The sequence below is a fragment of the Sciurus carolinensis genome, chromosome 2 (genome assembly GCF_902686445.1).
Source record: "Sciurus carolinensis chromosome 2, mSciCar1.2, whole genome shotgun sequence".
Taxonomy (NCBI): Eukaryota; Metazoa; Chordata; class Mammalia; order Rodentia; family Sciuridae; genus Sciurus; species Sciurus carolinensis.
In genome coordinates this window covers 160,299,953-160,316,909 of record NC_062214.1, presented here as the reverse complement: position 1 = coordinate 160,316,909, position 16,957 = coordinate 160,299,953, and the positions used below count along the sequence as shown (strand labels likewise).

General features: G+C 48.3%; 1 protein-coding gene across 1 annotated transcript; it reads left to right on the top strand.

Annotated features, from left to right (window-relative positions):
• Nucleotides 1-4,737: 4,737 nt before the first annotated feature.
• Six1 (SIX homeobox 1) lies at nucleotides 4,738-9,457 on the top strand. The gene is made up of 2 exons (XM_047536511.1): nucleotides 4,738-5,582; nucleotides 7,576-9,457. Exons 1-2 carry the CDS (start codon nucleotides 5,023-5,025, stop codon nucleotides 7,868-7,870), a joined length of 855 nt encoding a protein of 284 aa, XP_047392467.1. The 5' UTR covers nucleotides 4,738-5,022; the 3' UTR covers nucleotides 7,871-9,457.
• The last annotated feature ends 7,500 nt before the right edge of the window (nucleotides 9,458-16,957 follow it).

Here is a 16,957-nt window from a genome sequence, read left to right as displayed (position 1 = left end):
ATCCTCCCTCCGCTTTCCAAAAAGGTGCTTGTCATCTGATGTTGGGTGGGGTTTTCTGGCTCAAACCTGGCCACTGGAGAGTTCCTTAGCCTGAACTTTTTTAGAACGCAGCTGAAGTCAGCCTTTTCTCCTCAGGGGGAAGCCCACCTTCTTCTGTCCTCTATACCGACACCCCCACCTGTAGCCCCCCCACCACTCAACGTGAAAGGTCCCCACTGAGCCTGACGGCGCTCTCCTGGACTTCAGAGTCTATTGGATCTGAGCTGTCTCTGTGAGGGACAGCAGCAGCTTTGCCTGGGAAACCTCACTGCGCCTGGTTCCGGACTCAAGAAATAAGGACCCAAGCCACTGGGAGTGAGAGGGGAGGGGAGGGAAGGGAGAGGAGGAAAGGGAAAGAGAAGTAAGGGAGGGAGGGGAGAGGGAGAAAGAGAGAGAGTAGGGGAAAGGGGGGAGGGAAGGAAGAAGAGATGAAGTGAATAGAAAAGGAGGAGGAATAAAATGAGAAAGAGGGAGAGAGAAATAATGAATGAAAGAATGAGAAACAGGTTCGTGCACAGATAGAACACACGGGTTTCCTCTTTAAGTCGCGGAGGACAGAGAGAATGAGGTAGACACACAGGGAGACAGCATAAACACCTCCAAACACGCAGCTGTTTTCTTCTCTCTGTGTTTGTGTGTCTCCAGGTTGGGGAAGAGAAAGAGAGGGGTGTCTGAGTGCGCGTGAGTTCAGATTGGAGGGGAACAGAGCTGGGGTCTATGTGTTTAGAGGTGTTATGCTCTTGGTCTCTGTGTTCGTCTCTGTCTCTGTTCCCCAACCTCGGGACAATGTGGAGAGGGCGTTTTCAGAAGCTGTACAGGCAGGCAGGACTCCCAGCTGCCTCTGTTTGTGCAGGTGTGGGAGGGGTCGGCGGTCTGCTGGCGTTTTGGACCAGTCCAGGATTTTCGCACCAAGGAAGCAGGGGACTCTGCTCATGCGCTTCCCGCTTCCAGGAGAAAACTCCCTCCCTCCATCCATACATAAATACATTAGGGGAATAGACAAATCCTCATTGTTCTGAAATAAGCCGTGGAGGCCGGCCGGCTCCCCTCAGCCTGGCAGAGCGAGGTTGGGAGGGATGGAAGGAGGGAGGGAGGCAGGGGCCGCGCGGATCCGGTGTCACGTTGCAGATTCCCACTAAAGATAACGAAACGTGATCTATTTTTCAGAACAGCAAGTGGATGGGAAAGAACCTTGACAACACAAAACTCATTTACTAATGGACTGGTTTTGAGTTTCTCTTCTCTGAGTCCGCAAATCGCCCTGCCTGAGCCCTGGGCTTATTCAGACCTCGCGGGGAGCGGCGGCCCGCAGAAGGCAGGTGGACAGCTGCTCCCGCGCCGCGCGGGCCTTCTGAGCTCGAGTTCCCAAGGGTCGAGGGCATCCGGAATTTCCGACTAAGCAGAGGAAAAAGATGAATGTTGTTACTTCAGCTCGAACCTGGGGAGTCTCCTTACTGCCCCAGAGAGAAGTCACTAATCCATTGGAGAAACACCTCTGAAGCCCTTCCCTTCCAGGTATCTGTAGGTAGAGTAGGATCCGTGCCTTGGTTCTTGATGGCGATGGAATTCCTAGTAAGCGGGCTGGAAGCCCTAAAGCATCTTGCTTCAAGTCAGAAGAGAAAAAGTGGGTCCCAACTATAGCGTTTTAAACCAAGGCCTTATGCCAACCCAGTCGAGAAACCCCAGCCGCTCCTAAAGTTTTCGCATTGATTTTTTAGTCCACCCGACCATTGTTACCTGTACAGCGGAGGCACACAGGAGTGCGGATCACCAGCCGGGTTACCCTCGGGAGCCCGGATGAGGCTAGGGCAGCAGCAGCAGGCTAGCAGGAGTTGCTTGTTTCCTTTAAATCTCCGACGCATCTCTGTTTTTCATGCCATTTGCATTGACAGCAAAGGTTTTATGTTACAGAACAACTCAAACCTTTCGGTGTGCTATTTAAAATGGATCATTTGGTTTATGTGGTTTGTAAATTCATGTCATTTTACCTCTTTTAGTGGTTTTCAGTGAAAGGCTCCATTTTGGGAAACCTTATATATCCGAGCCAATAATTAACATTTATAACAATTGGTTCCCTTTAACCAAGGAATCGAAATAGCGGGTAGGCTCCTTGGTACAAAGCGCATAACACTTTTCCTTTCTAGTTATTTATGCGATCTACTGGATCAAACCGGAAGGTAAAGGCTGGCGGGTCGCAGAACCAGGCCTCCGAGGACAAGCACCTCTCTCATCTACCTCGATGCCTGCAATCATAGCACCCACCCAGTCATCTTCCCACTTGTCATTTAACGTCTGCGTTAGTACATCCCAGTTCCTTTTGAAAACAGATGAAAAGAAGTGGGCAGGGAGGTCTGGAGAAAGCCGGAAAAAAGGTGGTCCTATTGGTGTCTAATTGCCATCTCTCTGCTGTCTTGTCATCCTTGCAAATTTATGCCTGCCCTTATGTGTTCAAGCTATGCCTTATTTCCTTATACAAAACTTAATTGCAAAGCACATCCTGTACTCAACATACCCTTTGTCTTTTAAGCGATGTAACTGTGCCTACAGACCCCCTCGCCCCCCCATTTTAATTGTGCACACTTGCTCCTGACTTCAGGGTACTGACTTTTAAAACCTGTTTAAGTCCCCATTCCAGTCCTCACACAGCTGCCATGTCAATAAGGACGGTTCCAAGCAGAGACATTCCTTTTGGCAGGACACTGCAGCTCCTTAAGACTTCATCTGAAACGTCATGAGCACTAAAATAAGACAGTGAGGGAAAATTACCAGACACATGGCCTTGGGCTCAGCAGTGTCAGTTAAGAAAGTAAGTCATTGGGCACACAATGTGGTAGGGGGTCTTTTGAAATAATACAGATCCATTTAATGCATTTTAAGAATAAATCCATCTGTTTCCAAGATTTAATTGCATAAGATACATAGTTTCAAGGATGCAGAAAGCATTGTGTGGGAGCCCAGCAGAGGAGCAGCTTCCAGTCTTCTGAGAGGTAACCCTGAGGTGGGAACCCTTTATGAGTTTAAAATGTATCTTGCAAGGTGCACTGTACTAGGTGCATTATTTTAAAACCATATAAATAATACATGGGAAACCCACACGTTTCTCCTTCTCCTACTTACATCTCAGTATGTAAAAGGTTCTGTGGTGCTGTGCTTTTTGGCTGATGGAATCAAAACATGTTTAAAGAGGACAACCAAGTTTAAAGAGCTTAGAGTTTATTCTTCACCATTCACTAAGAGGGCCATTGAAATCAAAAGCATTTTTGAAGTGTACTTAAAATTCTGTTTTGAACTTATCTAATCAGAGATAAGTATAGTCATAAAGTCACTCTCCTTCCACCATTTGGCTTTCCTTATCTCTACACATTGTTCTTATCTCCTGCCAGTCTCAGCTACTGACAATAGATTATCTTTGTTTATAGAGGCTAATTGTTTTCAAAATCTTTTTAATAATTGCTTCAGAACAAGGTGTGCAAATGAGGCTTAAGATAATTACAGCTTCATTTGTGCAGTTTTACAAAGTATTCTCTACATATAAACAAAATAGCAGATGATGGGACTTAAATTACAGGACATCTCTCATTCTCTGGCAGCAAAATAGGCCAGCATTGCAATCTGCACACACACACACACATACACACACACACTCACACACACACCTCTTTATTTAATCTTCTTGGAGCCACTGTCCTCCTAGTTTTGAGGGCAGTGTCCCTCTCAGAGCAGGGCAAGGATTATGTTACAACGGATGGTTATTGGAGCTGGGCTCAGTTTTATTTAATTTACACCCCATCCAGCACCTTTGGAAGGAGGTTCCCAAAGCATTTTTGCTAATGACAAGTAAATCTTCTCGGTATTTCTTAGCAGCAGAGGTGGCATTGGAAAACGCAACTGTGCAGATGGGGAAACTGAGTCTAGAAGGTTGTCAATTTAAGTCATTGAAACATTAAGACACCAAATCACAAATGAACCTTGGTGTCGCTATCTGCTCACCAACTATGCTTTAAACAGCTCTTTGCCTGATTCTAAATCGTGGCAGTCCTTTGAGAACCAGGGAAATGTTATCCAGCTTAGAGTACTTGTGCCCTTTGGAGGGTGCTGGAGGTTGGGGGGCAGGGAGGAAATTAGGTTTGACTCTTGGAGCCGAAGCCAACCCGGAGAGAAGCTACTCTTCCAGCACCTGCAACCCAGAGCCCTGGCCTGCTTTTGTATTATTTATCCGTTCCATAAGCTATTCATCAATCCATTATTTATTCATTCCTACATTAAAGTAATTAAATATGAGCTCACCGGGAGAGGGCAAGTCTGAAAGAGACAGGGACGAAAGTGCCGAAGGAGAGGAGAGGAAATAGAATATTTGGAGTCGTTGATTTGTGTGGAAAGATGCGCGTGGCTCCCCTTAGTTGACACTGGAGCGGGGGCCCCAGTGTTGCAGGATCGAGACTCGATTACCCCCCCACCCCACCCTGCACTTCGGCTCTCTGCTCGAGACCCCACCTCGCTTCCCACCTCTCCGGGTCCTTCCCTCCCACTATTCCCTACCCCCAGCTCCGCAGCCTCGCCCTCCCCGCGCTGGGCGGCGGGGCCTTGCTGCCCAGCCGGGCGGCGCGCTGGCTGGCCAGCCTCGGATAGGCGCCGCCCGCAGCCAATCAGCGTGCCGAGGACGCTGCGCGCTTTAAGGCTGCTGCGGGGAGAACAGAAACCAAGTTCCCCGGCAACAAGCAGCATCCACCCGGCGGCAGGCCGGAGCCAGCGAGGCCCAAAAGGCTGCGGAGTGCGCGAGTCGCTCCGTTTCCAGAGCAAACCCCCCTTCTCTTCTTCTTTGGCCGTCCACCCCAAGTTCCGACTAGCTGTTTCGACTACGCAAAGCCTAGGGAGGGGGTTAGGAGCAGCCGCGCCCCCCTCCCTGAGGCCGCCGCCCCCTGCTTTTTCGGCTCTGCTCCCTGCAGCGTGTGCCTGGGCGGTGCGCCTCGGCAGGCCCCAGCCATGTCGATGCTGCCGTCGTTTGGTTTTACGCAGGAGCAAGTGGCGTGCGTGTGCGAGGTTCTGCAGCAAGGCGGGAACCTGGAGCGCCTGGGCAGGTTCTTGTGGTCATTGCCCGCCTGCGACCACCTGCACAAGAACGAGAGCGTGCTCAAGGCCAAGGCTGTAGTCGCCTTCCACCGCGGCAACTTCCGCGAGCTCTACAAGATCCTGGAGAGTCACCAGTTCTCGCCTCACAACCATCCCAAACTGCAGCAACTGTGGCTGAAAGCGCACTATGTGGAGGCCGAGAAGCTGCGCGGCCGACCCTTGGGCGCCGTGGGCAAATACCGGGTGCGCCGAAAATTTCCGCTGCCGCGCACGATCTGGGACGGCGAAGAGACCAGCTACTGCTTCAAGGAGAAGTCGCGGGGAGTGCTGCGGGAGTGGTATGCGCACAACCCCTACCCCTCGCCGCGAGAGAAGCGGGAGCTGGCGGAGGCCACGGGTCTCACCACCACCCAGGTCAGCAATTGGTTTAAGAACCGGAGGCAAAGAGACCGGGCCGCCGAGGCCAAGGAAAGGTACGCTGAGTGATTTCTGAGGCTAGCGCAACCCCGGGCGGTCTTCCTTACCCCTCCGCCCCTTTCCGCCCCCGCAGGCATCCGCCACCAAGCTCTACCCGCGGCTCGAAGCCCATCCGCCGGGCGGCGCCCAGGCCTCCACGGCACTGCAGAGAAAGTTCATGAACTCTGAGCTTGCCTGCTAGGGATGGGGGCCTCGTTTGCTTTGAGCGCCGCGCGTGGGTTTCTTTGGGGTGTGAGTGTCGGAAAATACTGGCGCTAGGTTTGTTTTTCCTGCCTCCTTGGCTGGCTGCGGCGAGGAGTGGGGGGTGGAGAGAATTTTTAGATCAACGGGAAGGGAAGTTGTTCATTGGTATCGCGAGGAAAGAGGTTCGGTGGGGGCTGAGGGTCGCGAACCTCTCTCCTTTTGCTCTCGGGTGGAGCTGGCCTGGAGACGTCTGCTCAGCCCCCGCTGGCGCCCGGTTCTTCACTCGCTGTCTTCTACCAGTCTTTTGGCTGAGAGGTCGTATGTTTCATTCCGCACTGGCTGGACAAAAGAGTCGTAAAGAAACACACAGAAAAGAGAGCTCTGGGGAGAGTTGTCTCTGCATTTACTCCCCGGCGTCCCAAACCCAAAAAGGACTGCTGCTGGCGGTGCTTCCTCGCGTGTGGTCAGGCGCCGCAGCCCGTCCATTTGGCTGTCCGCGCCGCCGCCCTGGGCGAGGAAAGGGGCTCCTTGTCGCTGACTTCTCGCCCTGCAACTCAGAAGGCAATTTTTTTTTTTAAACCCGTCTCTGCTTCTCCCCTCCTCGCGCAAACACCCTCGGCCACCTGGCTAACCTCCATCGGTTCGCTGTAGAGTTTCTGACCGAGATTCGGAAGAGCGCCGGGGAGGCGACAGTGGCGGGAGAGAGCGCTCTGCGAAGCCAAGGAGTTTGGGGGAAACCTGAGCGCAGGGGCCGACTAGGTTTCTTTTGTTCGCTTCCGATCCTGGGGCCTGAAGATCTCGCTTCCTCATCCCCTCAGTTGGGAAAACCATAGAACCTGGATCAATTCCGCTGAAATGGGCTCTCCAGGAGAGAAGGGGAAAGAAAGGAGAAGGCGAAGGCAGGCGGGCGCTAGGCGTGGGGAGGACCGCGAGCGCTCGGAAGGCGGAAGCGGCGAAATTTTGAAATTAACCAGCCCGGAGTACCGAGACTGACACTCTGGCGCACGGTGCCGGGTGCCGGCTCACGGTCTGCTGGGCGGGCCACTTTTCCCCTTTCAGGAAAGGGTGGTTTGGAGTGGGCGCTCGTGGGGAGTTTGAAAGCGGGGCGTGAAGGGCTGGCTGAGGAGTGAGCAAGTAACACGGGAACAGGCATTTTAATGTTCTAGTTAGCCTTTAGTTACAAAACGGCCGTCCTATAAGCCAGGCCGGAGGACCCGCTCCCTGATGAAATCGGAGAGACTGGCTGAGCTCCCTGTGTTTACTCAGGTCACTGGGCCGCTCTGGACACCACTTCCCATGACCTGTCCTGTGTCTCCGAAACCGCAGTCTCTGGGCAGGGGCAGGGAGACTTGATGTTCAGTTATTTCTTCAGAGGGAAACAGGCAGTTGACTTGATTCATCCCAAACCTGATCAGTTCTTTTACCACCAACAACCATTTGTTGGAAGAGTTTCAAACTTACTTTGAAATATGGTGCTAATTGATAGGTATTTAAACATAACTGCTTGAACAAAATTAAGAACATATTTTTGTTTGTTTCAAATAAACACTAAGCATCTGACTTTCTGAAATCTGGAAGAGGAGGGGACCTAGCTCCCAGCGTCAGACTCTTCCGTAGCCCCATTTCTCCAACCTCTTCTGCCTCCTCACCTCCCCCAGGACCCTTAGGGATGGGTAAGAAGGCAGAGCTCCTCCTTTTGGGTTGATGACAGATTGCACAATGACTCTTTCCTCCTTCTAGCTCCCCTCCCCTCCCTCACACTTTTTTTTTTTTTTTAACCATATGGTGTTGTCCTCTATTTCTTAGGGAGAACACTGAAAACAATAACTCCTCCTCCAACAAGCAGAATCAACTCTCTCCTCTGGAAGGGGGCAAGCCGCTCATGTCCAGCTCAGAAGAGGAATTCTCACCTCCCCAAAGTCCAGACCAGAACTCGGTCCTTCTGCTGCAGGGCAATATGGGCCACGCCAGGAGCTCAAACTATTCTCTCCCAGGCCTAACGGCCTCTCAGCCCAGCCATGGCCTGCAGGCCCACCAGCATCAGCTCCAGGACTCTCTGCTTGGCCCACTTACCTCCAGTCTGGTGGACTTGGGGTCCTAAGTGGGGAGGGACTGGGGCCTGGAGGGATGGCTGGAGCAGCAACCAATTGCAGCGACTAGGGACACTTGTAAATAGAAATCAGGAACATTTTTGCAGCTTGTTTCTGGGATTCTTTGTGCATAAAGGAATGGTGGACGTTCACAGATGTCTTTTTAAAAATCAAAACCAACATCGATCTCAGTCTCCCTCTTCTCTCTGACTCTTTCCCCTTATGCATTTCCCCTCCCAGTGCAGAGATCAGGAAAAAAACCCAAACAAACAAAAGCACCCAGTCTTGGATTTGGGCAACCCATGCACCAACTTCAATAGATTTACTTTTTCTTTTCTTTTCTAATTAATGGTAATTATAAATCAACTGGATTTTAAGTATTTCCTTTTAATTTATTTATGGAGAATTTTGAGGGAAGAGAAAAAAAAGGGAAAGAGAAGGAGAGAGAGAGAGAGACAGAGAAAGAGAGATCAAAATGGTAGTGAAAATAAGAGCCTCCAGCTTGGGAGGAACTGGTTGTATTCTTAAGATGAATAGGAAAAAATAAAATCTTATAATTTTTTTGATGGGAAAAATTAAGTTTACATTTTTCATATTTGGTGTTAAATAATTTTATGTAGATTAAAATAAAAAGAACAGTATTAGGGGGAAAACAAGTGCCTAAATGTCTTAATGCTCTCTATGTGAAGCAGTTAGAAATAGAAGTGACCATTAGTAATACAACTATTTTTGTCAAATTTAGTGGGTTTTTTGGTTGTTGTTTGTTTTCTTGGGTTTTTTTTTTTAATGACAAACTAAAAATGTACCAATGTGAAAAACACTTTCCTAAATGCCATTACTTCTCATGCCCACAAAAGCTTTCATATCTGTCGCCTACTCCTGTTAAAGGGGGTTCTCCTGTTCCTATTTTCTAGCTTGCAAAAATATGCCGACAAATCTGGCAACCTGGTATTTGTTACTAAAACAGCATGTGTTTTCAGGTTTCTTTTCTATTGTACCTAAACCAGTCTAAATTAAAATTCAGTAGAACACCAGAAGTATGATTTTGTTTCTGAAAGGTGAGTAGTGTCTTTGGGCCCTATTTTTTTTTTTTTTTTAAGTTTTCTTGCTTTCTTACTTAGTAATGGTTATGAATTGCAGGGCACTTTGGAGACCATCACCTGAACCAAGAGTAATGACTAGGTTAATTATATAATAGATAGTGAATTTAGCCTTGGAGTATTTATTTTTTATTATTATTAGATAACAGTTTTGTTTACCACTAGCTCTTCTTCACAGCATTCATATATTAACTCAGCTCTTTTGTGTTAATAAGTTTGTAAGACTGTGAAAGTAAAATAATTTATCTTCTTGGGGGAAAAAGAGGAACTTGAACAAGGATTTAAACATTGTGAATTAATTTGTACAAACAGAAAGCAGACCAGCAGGACAGGAGCTCTTTGGCAGTGCTGCCGGATAGTGTCCAGAAAAATCCCAGTAATCATGTAGGCTCCATGTTATTTTTGCCTGGGGCAAAACGATGTATCTTCTGTATTTAGCTTTTAAAATTAGTGAAACAAATGGCATTATTTATTAAAATTCGACTCAGGATAACAGGATTGGCTGGCTTGTGCTTTGTAAAATATTGTTCCCCAGGGAGAGTCTATTTATTTTCTGACATGACGGTTTCATAATTTTTATTTTCCTCATCCATAAGTGTCACCATTAATATATTCATTTCTTATCCTTTCTAATTGTTCCTATTCTGATCTAGAAAATTGAAGGATGTGGGGGAAATTAAGGTCTTCTTATGAGATTTAAAAAAAACCTGTGGAATTGTTTTGAGTTTAAGGAAGAAGTGGTACTGTACTTTAACTGTAGTCACTTATAAAGTCATTTTCTCCCCTCAGTGATGGACAGATGTACACACAGCCGCTCAGAGACCATCATTTGGATTGGGAGCTCAGGGTCCCGATCTCCCTTGTTAGTGTTTTGGATCATTAAGTCGGTGTTTATTTAAGTCACTAGGGTGTTTATTCTCCACGTCTTGGGCCACGGAGAAATGCCACCCTCTGCAGGAGGGGCTCTCACAGGGAATCTCCTCACATTCTTCACATTCACTCCCCAAAACAAACACCCTGCACAAAGATAGCTTTCATTGACCCTGACAGCCTTCAAAAGATGCCGCGGAAATCTCTCTGGAAAATAAGGAAGGGCCAATTACTTTAATTTCTTACATGCCCTCTCTTCCTATTCCGATGTCTACCCCCTACTCTTCCAACTCGGCTTGGCATAATTTTAGACTCCCAGGGCGCGCCGGCCCACTTCCTGCTCCCTTGGTTGGTGAATCTTGGAAATGTCTACAGATCTGCCGAGGAGCAAGGAGGGCAGGTCCTGTAAAAGCCCCCGTGATTACTGCTTGTAAACTCGTTAAAAGGACAATTTTCTGTCACAGCCATAAACTCTTTGTAAAATCCCTGGCACTCGATCCAGAGCGCGTATATTCCAGATGTGTTTAATAAGAAATTGCACAATATGCCTCTTTCCGCCATCCTCGGCTCAGTCTGGCTAAAAAGAGGGACAAGTAAGAGGAGGCGAGAAAGCTGGATATTGCTCCGAGTTTTCTTGGCAATCATTTTAGAGCTATCATTAGGGGAACTAACCATATTTTTTTTTCCCTCGAGGAAATCTTCAAGAACCAGCTGTTAAGGGACCTCCAATTTACCTTCTCGGCGTCAAAGTTTAACTGAATCAAGAGCCACTTTTCGATTCTCCTCTACAGATTTCATAATGATAGCCAGAAGTAATGGACAACGGCTTATAAATAACGTGTTTTTAAGATGAAACCTTACAGCATTTTGCCAAGTGAGATGAAAAAACAAATACTCGGGCGATTTTTTGTTTTGTTTTTTTTTCTTAAACTCAGTACAGGATTGTGCCGCTCACTTTGGCCTCTTGACTGAGAATGAAGCTTCCTAAATTTTCGGAGGCAGGGCATTTGGCCCGCAGTTTCCAAGTTTGGGGCTTAGCAGGTAGGGACTTAAGAACCCCTTGAGCTACAGGGAGGGAGAAAAGCATCTCCGGGCGGGCACTGCGGTTCTCGAACCTATTCTCTAAGCGAGGACAACTTAGTCTTGACTCCGAGTCGGAGTGGAGGCTTCCGGGAAAGAGCAGTGGTGTGGCGCTTATGGGGGAGCTCCGTTGGCTGAGCGTGGATCCTAGTTACACATTTCTCGCCCGCACGCCGAGGGCCAGCCGAACACCTGGCACCAAACCCGCGCTGAGCTGCCCTTCCTCTGTTCCGCAGCGGCTGAGCGGCCGCGGCAGCTAGTGGGGGCTTCACTTGCCACCTCCTCCCTCTGCCTGAAGGTCTTTGGCGAAGCCTGTAGGCAGGACTCCAGACTGGGGATCTGCTCCGCTCTTCACGGCTGCAGAGAACTGGGGAACTTCTGTCGCTGGCACACTGCGGAGGCCATTCTTGCCATTCTGCTCTCCCGAGGCACAGGCAGTCCGGGTGCCACTTTCTGCTCCCCGCCCGTGAAGTGCCTCTTCTTCACTGTTCAGAGAGAATCACGGACATCTCAGAACCCGGATCATAGCGCAACCCTAGGTACAGCATCTAGTGGCCCGGTCCAACGAGTCTCTGAAATCAGACGGTGCCAGACTGATTTCAGGGCCAGACAAGGCAGGAGGCCATGGCCTGAGCTTCGTGGACAACTCAACTGTCGTCGTCGTCTTGGGCGGCCCAGGGATATCTCCCAGGTCCGAGTCTCAGCCACCCTCCCTCTTGAGTCAGGGAACTAGGTTCTGGACCAGGCATGTGAGGGGTACGGGACACACCACTGCAGGGTTGGAGCCAGTCCGGTAGAGGATATAGAGCGGTCCTGGCAGCGCTCTGCTCCCTGCCCCCGGCTGCAGGTGTGAACGCTCCCTGGTTCTCAGCACTACGCTTTGGGCCCAGCGAAGCAGGCTCAGAATTTAGAGCCCGGTCGCGAGGCGGCCTAGGCCCAGCCGCCCAGTCCCCCTCTGCCTGCCTGCTTGAAATCGCCTGTCTCCTTCGATTCTTGGGGCCTTGGCTTTGACTCTCTGACTTGAACTCTTCACGCTCCGCGGAGGGGTGCCAGTCAGGGAAGGGGTTCCTTTGCGAATTTGTTGCAAGAACTTCCGGGTCTGGGGAGAATAGGGAGCTCTGCTACCTTGACTGGGCGGGGTCCGGTGTTTCCCCCTTACCAGCGGTCCAGCCTGGGACCCCAGGGGGAAATCACCCGTCAAGTCTCTCTTGTTTTGGGTCGCGCTCACTATCCTCCTGGAAGGGATTTTATGAGGGGTGAGGGTGGCGTTGATAGGGTTAAGTTGAGGAGGTCGCGGGTGGCCCACGTGCTATCTCCGCTCCATTTCTCCTTTTCCCGAGTTTTTCCCAGGAGAAGACCCTAAAAACTCCCAGACTACCTCCTTCAGATGTCCAAAGCCAACGGAACTAGCGTCCGTGTCCTTGAAGAAGCAATTTACACTAATACCCGATGGCTCAGTTCCACAGGCTGTGTGCATGCTCCACCACCTTAGCCAGATGGGGACTTCTCAATCCCTCAAGGTCATCGAGATTCCTTCTCGCGTCTGAGTAAATCCACCTGGAAGAGTATCTAAAACGGATGGGTTAGTTAGAAGATGGGTGGGCCAAGCAGGAACAAAAAGTGATCAAAATTGTGGGCGAAATAATTGGCACTTTGTCTACCCAGAAAAAGCACTGTCCTTGGAAAGGCCGCATTTTCGCTAGTATTTTTAACCAGCGCGCGCCCGCGCGCACACACACCCACACCCCACACACAAACACACACGCACACACACAAACTTCATTCCTGCTGATGAAATTGGAAACCCGTTCTCCTACTGAGGATGACAATCAGGGTTTTAGACGCTGTGGTCCTTTCAGACAGCGAGAAACAACAGTGCAGTAGCATTTAAAAACAAAGAGAAAAAGACTGCTTGAGGCGTGGACGCCCTTCTCTTCTCCAATCCGAGTTTCAGCCTTTCTGCTTTTAACTTGTTAATGGACAGCTGAGACCCGGGTACTCAGCAGGTAGAGTTTACAGTCACCTTGAGGTTTTGCCCCCTCCTACAGCTTTGCTACCCGGGAATCCCCACTCCCCGCCCCCAACCTAGCCTTTTTGCTAAGGTGCTGTTTTCCTTTACCATAACGTTAAAATTTTTTTTAAAATCACATTTTTTTTCTGTGATCAAACAAACAACAAAAAAATGCAGAAAAACAAAAACTAAAAGCCCAGTCTTATCTTTGAAAAAGGTTAACTTTAGATTTTACACACAGTTTAGTATACCTGAAGTGGCTACCCAAAAGTAATTAAAATGGTATCAGATGATACTGAGTAGTACTCTGCCTTCTTTCACTAACATTAGTGGTTGTCATTAAGAAGACAGAAAAATAAGTAGATAGATTCTGGCCCTTTACTTTCTATAATAAGGCATGGAAATATACACCACCTCCCTCAGTCTTCTTTGCTTCCCACACTTCCTAATTTAAAAGATAAATATTTTATGGGACAGACATAGGTACAACCAAATAGATACATTCATGGATTGACACAAATTTATTTTAATCTTTTCTATAATTATCTTAATTTGGGATTTAAATTGAGTATAGTTTTTTAAAACCCATGACTATTTATAATAGATACATCATTTTTGGGAAGTGGTAGAGAGTTGGTAGTTGTTTAGGACTTTTGCTGATATGCATGTTGGATTTTTTTTGTGGTGCTAAAGATTGAACCCCCAAAACAGTCCTAGATTATATATTTTTACTATCATAAAAGACTCCAGGGTCTTAGGATTCTTTGGAGAGTTAGTGAGTCAGCATCATATAGAAAATCTGCAGATTCCAGGCAGCATGCCTGTAAAACCAACTTTCTCATTGTTCTTTTCTTGATATTAACTATTTTTACAAATTCAAATACCACCTCCTTTTCTTCTTCCCCTCAGGCAAGGCTTTAGCTGTTTGGCTAAAAGTTCCAATTTGAGTTGCTAGTTATCCAAGTGGTCTAAATACCAGGAAAAGACAATGGGATTGTGAGCTCCCTCCCCCATACAAAAACAAAACAACCCAACAAACCAAACCAAACCCACATAGCTGTGACATCCTTGGTTGGCCCTCACACAAATGTTGTATTAAACTGTAAGCATCTGTAAACGGTAACATTGTCCTTAGTGTTTGCAGCTTTTTGTGTGGTACTGGTGGGGACTGGTGTGGTTGATGGAGAAGAACAGAAATTTGCAGTGCTTGTAGAGAAAATGCACATTTTGAGAGTGAGATGGCATAGTCTGCAATAGTTTGCAAAAGTTAATTTTACCTCTAAGACAAGGGGGTAGTACAAGGAAGACAACATTAGCTCTTTATTTACTTAGAATGCCTCATAGATTAAAATAGGTAACATACTTTTTAAAAAATTAAGCTAGATAGAAGGTCAACATGTCTTACTATCTGTGAAGTGAAAACATTTAAACAATTGAAACTTTGTCTTTAGATATGTGTGGTGAATATTTTCTATGCATTGGTGATGGTATATAAACATAACATGCTTCCTCCTAAAGTCAAGTTCATGATTTTAATTGAAGAATAATATCACTCAGGGATCTACCTTTAAGTACAAATGGCTACTCTAAGAAATTCAGTTCTGGGAATCTGGAACCAATGGCTATTTTAAAAATAAACAGATGGAATCTTCATAAAGAAGACCAGAGAATTATTACTATTATTATTATTTTGTGAAACTGGGGACTGAATTCAGGAGTGCTCCACCACTGAGCTACATTCCTAGTTCTTTTTTTACTTTTATTTTGAGTCAGGGGTCTCACTATGTTGCAAAAGCTGGCCTTGAACTTGAGATCCTCCTGCTTCTGCTTCCTGAGTAGCTGGGATTACAGGAGAGCACCACCAGGTCCAAACCTGAAACAGAAGGATTATTTTACATGCAGTGTATCTCCTGATTTCTCTTAAAACAACAACAAAAACCTTTTGTGGAAGAACTAAAAGGCAGATTGACAATACGGGCCCCTTACCATATTTCTACTTTAAAAAAAAATCAGTCTGATTTAAGTTTTGTAGGCCATCCTGGTTAACTTTTCCAATATTAATTTGTCCCAGAAATAAATCTGAATGCATTTCCTCTTCTCTTCATCTTCAGGGAAAGAGATGTGAGAAATGTGGAACAAAATAGAAAATAAATATGTACAATTTAAAATTTGTACTGCAATGTTTCATAAGTAGTAGTTAGTTATGCTGACCTTTCTGTTTTAGTTCAACTAAGGCAAGAATTAAATTAGAATCAAAATGAATGGGGAGCTTTTGAAAGGATTTGGATTTTCTAATGTGCTACAGAAACCCACATGAATATTCAACTTGATTGACAAGGGAAGAATGGAAGAGAGCAAAACACCCATTCCCAGAAATTTCTCAGAAATTCTTATTGGAGTAGAGCTTTTCTTTTTATTGGGAGCGAGTATTGACAACCAGGCAGGAAGGTGATGTTGGAATCTACCTGAGTTTAGTTTACTGTACCTATGCCTCCTTCCAATAGGTAGGACCAGGTGACATGAAGATGCCTCATTCTCTCCCAGTTTCCCCAAGTTCCAAGTCCCTCCAAGATAGGATCACCACAGTCTAGCAAATTGCAAAGTGGAATGGGATGCAAGATGTTCCCTTCAACTCTCATTCCATCATTTGGTGTGAATGTGTGTGTTGACTTTTCCAAAGACGTATTTTTATTTCCGCTGGGGGACAAGAAAGAGTTAAATTGTTTTCTGATAGGTTTCACACGGTGGGCAGGTCTGCCAAAAAGGAGAGGAAACAGAGAACAGCCCTATGATTAATTCTACCTGTTTTTCCCATGAGCGATCACCTGCTCCAGGGGTCATGAATAGCAGGTAGCTCTCCCTCTCCCGGGCTCTGAGAGCTTCGTTTGTTTGGTGACAGCTGAGTGACAAGGCCTGAAACCCGAGCCCATCGCCCAGCCTGATGTGGGGATAAAACCCTGGATGTTCCCTCAAACATTTCAGGAAATGAAAGTTGTAACGCGATCCCTCCTGCGCCCACATCTCCCCCAGCAAACACAAAAGCTCAAAGGAGGCTTCTCGGATTGAATTCGGCCTGGAGTTGATGGAGGGAAAGCGGAGCCCGGCGCGGGCGGGGTGGGGTGGGGGAGGAGGGTTGGGGCCACGGCTGCCAGGGAAGAAGAGCCGGCAGAGGGCTGGGTGCTCGAGGCCCAGGCGTCCCTCGGGGCTAGCTTCTCCGTCGCGTCCCAAGCGCGCTGCGCCTGCAGACAGCGTGGGCCGCTGCCGCTGCCACCATTAACTCCGTCTTAAAGGTCAACCCTGAGCAGGAAGGAGAACCCGCGACCCCAGACCCCGCACGCACCCCTGCGAGGGTAGTGCGGCCTCTGTGCTGGGAGCATGGGTCGCGTGGCCTTCGGGCCACAAGGTCCCTGAGGTCCCCGACGGCCGCAGTGCAGGCGTGGGCCTAACCCGCTCGCCTTGGTGAAGATTCCCACCCCCGGGTCAGCTCTTGGGCCCAAGCGATCTTTCCCACCCGACCCCGCGACCCGGCGCGGTGTGAGCGTGCCCAGCGCTGGGCGTCCACAGCTGCCTGGATCCCAAGGCCGAGCGGCGAGGCCACACGGGCCTCACTCAGCGCCCTCGCGCTCGGCCGCCCCCATCAGTCAGCAGCCTCCATAGCCTCGCAGGCAGTGGCGGTGGAAGCTCCCAGAAGATGGCTGGGATACGGGGTAGGGGTGGGGGTGGGGGTAATGGGAGCTGAGAAGTCGACGCTGCGACCCCCACGTGGCCCTCCATCCGTGGCTGTAGTCGCCTGTCAATCACCGCGCCCTGTGCTGGCACAAGCTCCGGGGTAGGTAAAAGGAAGTCTACCCAGGGCCCCTCAAGGCGAGGTTTTCTCCTTAACCCAAACAGCTGCGACTGGTTTGTTTTCTCACAGAATTTTCGTTTTTCCTTTCCCTTGTGTTCAGAAGTCTTTCCCAGACAGCATTAATCAGCTCCCATCTCTCTCCCCAGCCTTCATGGGTAACCCCTCGTCCCCACTAGCCCCCGCTTAAACA